The 5,224-nt window shown below is 64.1% G+C and overlaps 1 protein-coding gene across 1 annotated transcript; it reads right to left on the minus strand.

Moving 5' to 3' along the window:
* Nucleotides 1-284: 284 nt before the first annotated feature.
* LOC101868806 (D-threo-3-hydroxyaspartate dehydratase-like) lies at nt 285-4,416 on the minus strand. Its single transcript, XM_034060449.1, has 8 exons — nt 4,286-4,416; nt 3,722-3,877; nt 2,708-2,988; nt 1,907-2,093; nt 1,030-1,151; nt 766-955; nt 595-700; nt 285-529 (listed from the first exon to the last, which is right to left on the minus strand). Exons 1-8 carry the CDS (start codon nt 4,414-4,416, stop codon nt 440-442), a joined length of 1,263 nt encoding a protein of 420 aa, XP_033916340.1. The 3' UTR covers nt 285-439.
* Nucleotides 4,417-5,224: the final 808 nt, after the last annotated feature.

Genomic DNA, 5,224 nt, shown 5'->3' on the forward strand with positions numbered 1-5,224 from the left:
GGGCGCTCCGCCATTGGCTGCGAGCCGAGGGGCGGGGGGCTCCGCGCTGGGCTCCGCCCCTCCCGGCTCGGCTGGGTTCGGGTAGCTATAGGTTCGGGTCCCGGCCCGGCCAGCCCGGCGGGTACCGGCCCGAACAGAGCCGGAGGGGGCTGCTTTCAACCGGTTACACTGAGCGTCCCCCTCACCGCTCGACCCCTTCTCGCCCCGGGGCAAACGTGTCTGGAAGTGGGAGAAGCAGCTTTATTGATGCGGTATTGGGGTGCAGCACCCGGGGGTGGGTGCGGGGGCTCGGTGTGGCTGCAGCACCACACGTGGATGCAGGATCTCGGTGTGGGAGTAGCAGGACCTTGGCACGGGTGCAGGATGCTGGTGTGGGTGAATGCAGCATCCTGGCATAGGCGCAGGATCTCTGTGGGGGTTCTTCTCCTCACTCTCCTCCCTACCAGCCGCGGATGGGGTGCCAGAGCTCCACCACCTTCCCCTCAGCGTGGACGTAGTAGACAGGGTGCATGGCGGCGGTGGCACAGGCCTGTGGTGGGTGGGAATGTTGAGCCCTGGCAGGGCATGGCAGGGCATAATGGGATCCATACTCACATGGAATGGGATAAGAGCCAGGATGCTGCCCAGCGGGTAGCGCCCAAAATCCAGCTGTCCATCGACGGCTCCCACCTGCCCGTGCTCCTGTGTCAGCCCCACCAGCCTGTGGGGACACGCTGTCACATCCCTACCCTTATCTGCTCCCCCATGTCCCACCATGGTGCTCACCGGAGCTCGGGGTGCCCCTCGATGGCAGCGCAGCCCACGGGCGACTGGTCACGGCCATGGAGGCTGAGGGCAGCCCACCCGCAGTCCACCAGCAGCTGGTTGCGGTGCGGGTAGTGCCCGATGACCCTGGTGAGGACACGGATGGCCACCTCCTCCGGCAGGCAGGAGCCCAGCAGCGTCTGCTGGAGGTCTGGGAGGAGACAGTGCCAGGGTCAGGCTGGGGTGGATCCCATACCAGGGCTGGGGAGGGCGGTCCTGACCCACCGTAGAGGAGGTAGTTGCCCGGGTGGACCTCGGTGAGCTGGGCCATCTCTGGCACCGGGTGGCTGCAGGATGGTGTGGAGCCGATGCTGGCCTGGGGACACGGCACCCCTGCCTGCCGCAGCCTGCGGGAACATGGGACCTGCCGAGTGCCCTGGGGAACAGCACCCCCAGGCACCGTGGGGAGCAGGGCCAGAGGTGGTGATGCCTCAAGGAGCCCCAGATGTGCCAGAGAGCCCCACTCGAGGCAGGTATCCCCTCCGTCACTGATATGCCAGGGCATCTGTCCTGATGTGCCTGGGACCCCTTCCCGGTGTTTCTGGACCCCTCTAGATGTGCTACAGCACCCGCCAGATGTGCTTGGGGCCAGCCTAAGATGTACCTGGGAGTCCCAGCTATGCCAGAGCAGCCTCCCCAACTTTGGGGATGAGGAGGGATTAGGGCGCAGGAGGTTTCTCGTGTGCCTCAGTTTCCCCATCACAAATGGCTGGGGTGGGATTGGGAAGCACATCCCTGTGCCCGGGGTGATGGAGGTCCCAGGGGACCCCAGTGACCTCTCCCCACCTCCTCAGCAGGAACCATCCGGCAGCAATTCCCTCCAGGATGCAAAACCCCGCTGGGACAAAAGGGGGACAAAGGAGGAGGGGGACAATGACACAGGTCACATCCCACCACCAAAGCCACATCAAAGGTGACTGGAGCCGACAACATCCTCCTCCAGCTCCCCGGGGGGGCTTTGTAGGGCACCTTTTATGGGGACGATTTGCATTTACAACCAGCCACTGGGGCTTTATGGGGTTGGAGACAGGGCCGTGGTGTGGATGGAGACATCCCCCCCGCAGAATACCCCTTAACTCTGCTCACTCAGTGTCGCACTCACGCAGTGACGAAGTCGAGCACGGCACTGGTGGTGGCCCTGGCGATGGCTTGGACAGCCTGGACGTCGCGGCAGCCGTACGTGTTCCCACAGTGAGCATAGACCCCCACCAGTGTCACCTCCTCCGGTGCCTCCTCGGCGATGGCCCTGGCCAGGGCCATGGCAGCGGGGTCTGTGGGGCGCACACCGGCTGCAGGGTGCAAGAAGGGTCTCAGTATGGGTGCGGGGGGGGGGGGGGCTTGGGAGGAGCCCCGTGTTGGGAGGGAGGGCAGGGATCGGAGGGGACATGGGGCATCACCACCATGGGGCATCCTGGGGGTGGGTGAAAATGGGGGTGTGGGGGGGACTTAAATCATAGCAAAATACCAGTGTGGAGTTGGGTTGGAGGGGACCTTAAAGCTCATCCAGTTCCCCCCTCCTGCCACAGGCAGGGACACCTTCCACTAGAGCAGGTTGCTCCAAGTCCCATCCAACTTGGTCTTGAACACTGCCAGGGATGGGGCAGCCACAGCTTCTCTGGGCAACCTGTGCCAGGGCCTCACCACCCTCACAGGGAAGAACTTCTTCCTCATGGATCTTTGGGCCACCTCTGCCCCACGGCTCATCCTTGAATACCGACTATTTTGGGGGAAGTGTTTCAAGCGCCCCATCCTGGTTCAGTTGTGGGGGAGCATCCCACCCCATTGAGCACCCTAGGGGCTGGTGCCCCGGTGAAAACACCCCTATAGAGGTGATGTGTCTGCCGGCTTACGGCAGCATGCCCTCACCCAGGGTATTACTGGGGTACATGGGGGTGCCACCTACCCCTGCCGTTCCCACAGTCGAGCTTGAGCCAGACGAGCCAGCGCTTGCCGGGGGGCAGCGGGTGCTGGCGCAGCAGGGCCAAGGCCTGGGGGCTGTCAAGGAGGAGCTGGAAGGCCTCGAGGCGCTGGGCCAGGGCAGCACACTCCTCCAGCCGCCCCCCCGGCAGCGGGTAAGCGTACAGGATGTCATCGAAGCCTCCCGCCGCGAAGAACCGGGCCTCGGCCAAGGTGGACACCACGATGCCGCGGCGAGTGCCGCCGGTGGCCAGCTCAGCCCCCTCGCTGGGGGACGGGGTGGGGAGGTGAGAGGGGGGTACTAAGGAGGTACCACGGGGGAAGGTGGGGAGAGGAGGGGGTTGCTGCTGGGGTGATTGGGGGTACTGGGGGGGATGGGGAGGGGAGAAGTGGGGAGATGCTGGGGGCAGGATGGGGGATGCTGGGTGGGATACTGAGAGGATGCTGGAGGAATGATGGGAAAGATGCTGGGGAGATGCTAGGGGGGATATTAAGGGGGATTCTGGATGGGAAAACTTGGGGGAATGATGGAGGTTGCTGGGGGATGCTGAAGGGATGATGGGGAGGATGCTGGGGAAATGCTATGGGGGATCTTTTAGGGATGCTGAAGAGGGATTTAGAGGAGGAAGATGTGGAGATGCTGGTGGGGAAGGTGGGGGGAATGCTGGGGTGAAGTTGGGAGATGCTGGTGGGGGATTTCTGGGAAGAGGATCAGGATGATGCAGGTGGGGAAGGTGAAGAGAATGGTGGGGAGATACTGCAGGGGGATTTTAGGGAGGAGGATGGGAAGATGCTGGGGGGGAAGGTGGAGGGAATGTTCAAGGGCTCTGGGGGGATGCTGGAGGAGGATTTTGAGGGAAGGATGGGGAGATATTGGTGGGGAAGGTGGGGAATACCAGGGGGGTGTTGGGGGTTAGAATGGGGAGATGCTGGGGGGCTGCTGGGGAAGAGAGGGGGGGATGTTGGGGGGTGCTGGGGCAGATATTGGGGACACACTCACAGGGTCTTGTGGGTCTTGACGTGGGGGCGCAGGCGCACGCCCAGGGCCTGGCAGCGCTCCCGCATGCGCTCAGCGTTGTGCCGCATCGTTGCCTGGTCCAGGGTCAGCGCCGGGGTGGGCAACTGCTGCAGGGGGGCTCCCAGCCACGTGTGGGTGCTGTGGGGATGGGGCATGGAGTGGGGGAAAGAGGGAGCCTGACCTGCACCCACCCCGAAGCCAGCCCCGCGCTCGGCCATGCACCGCCCACACCTGTACCCGGTCTGCATCCCCTCCATTAAAAACCCTGCACCCACGTCAGGATCATCCTTTATCGGTACGGGATCACTGGGATAGGGACACTGGGAACAGGGACAGCTGGCACAGGGGTACCTGGGATTAGGCCACTGGGAGCTGGGCTACGTGGGACACGTGAGACTGCCACCTAGGCTGCCTGTGCCACTTGGGCCAGGACATGGGGACGGCAGTGAGACCTTGGTGTTCCCACCAGCACTCAGTGCACCCAGCACAGCCTCTCCAGGGTGAAGGTGCACCCTGAGCACCCATCCCTCCCCTGCCCTGTCCCACCTGTCCGTCTGTCCGTCCATCCCTGCGCTGCGCCTGCTCCCGGCTCCGCTGGCCCCGCTGGTGCCCGCTCCACGTGATGCCATGGGCACCGCAGCCAGCCCCGGCCGGGAACAGAGGTCGCTGCCGGCCATGGGGCCCCGGAGCAGGGGAGGACACTGGGTCTGCCTGGGACAGCACGGGGACAGGCTGCCAGCTCCATGGGGACAGCGACTGGCTACGGAGCCGCTGTGTGTGTGTGTGTGTTGGGGGGGTCGAGGAAGGGTGCTGTGTATGCACAGGGCTGCTGAGAAACACCCCCCCGTGCTTGTGACATGTGTGTGCGTGGCTGCTGAGACCCCCCCCCCCCCATGCTCATGACACGTGTACTTATGGCTGCTGACACACGGGTGCTGAGCCCTCCGTGCTCACACCACATGGTTGTGTGGCTGCTGAGACCACCCCACACTTGTGACACATGGGATGCATAGCTGCTGAGACTCCCTGCCCCTGTCCTCACAACACACGGGTGCCTGGCTGCGGGGAGCCCCTGCACTCATGACACATGGGTGTATGGCCGATGAGACAAAGCCCCCCTTTCCCCAGCTCTGCCATATGGATGCATGGCTGCTGAGACCCACCACCACCCACACATGGGTACATGGCTGCAGAGCCCCATGGGCTCCTCTGGCCCCACCCCCCACTCATGACACATGTGTCACCATGTCCCAGCCTGGCTGGGTCCTGCTGCCATGGGGCCCTGCTGGTCCCCAGCCTGGAGCACAGGCTGTGCTGGGATGGCCCCAGGATGTGGTGAAGGCAGAAAGGGCTTCCAAACACCCCATGGTGGGACACAGACACCAGAGAGTGGGATACACGGAGGAGGACAAGGGAGCGGGGGGATACCGCAGAGGGGGTGTCACTCCCCCATCCGCCACAGGACAGACAGGGGCCTTGCACGCA

The sequence above is a fragment of the Melopsittacus undulatus genome, chromosome 1 (assembly GCF_012275295.1).
Source record: "Melopsittacus undulatus isolate bMelUnd1 chromosome 1, bMelUnd1.mat.Z, whole genome shotgun sequence".
Taxonomy (NCBI): domain Eukaryota; kingdom Metazoa; phylum Chordata; class Aves; order Psittaciformes; family Psittaculidae; genus Melopsittacus; species Melopsittacus undulatus.

Coding starts and splice junctions, on each gene's coding strand:
- LOC101868806 (XM_034060449.1), bottom strand. CDS start 4,416: ATGGCCGGCAGCGACCTCTGTTCCCGGCCGGGGCTGGCTGCGGTGCCC. Junction 956..1,029: donor GGGCAACTACCTCCTCTACG/GTGGGTCAGGAC, acceptor GTCTCCTCCCAG/ACCTCCAGCAGACGCTGCTG. Junction 530..594: donor TGGCTCTTATCCCATTCCAT/GTGAGTATGGAT, acceptor CACCCACCACAG/GCCTGTGCCACCGCCGCCAT.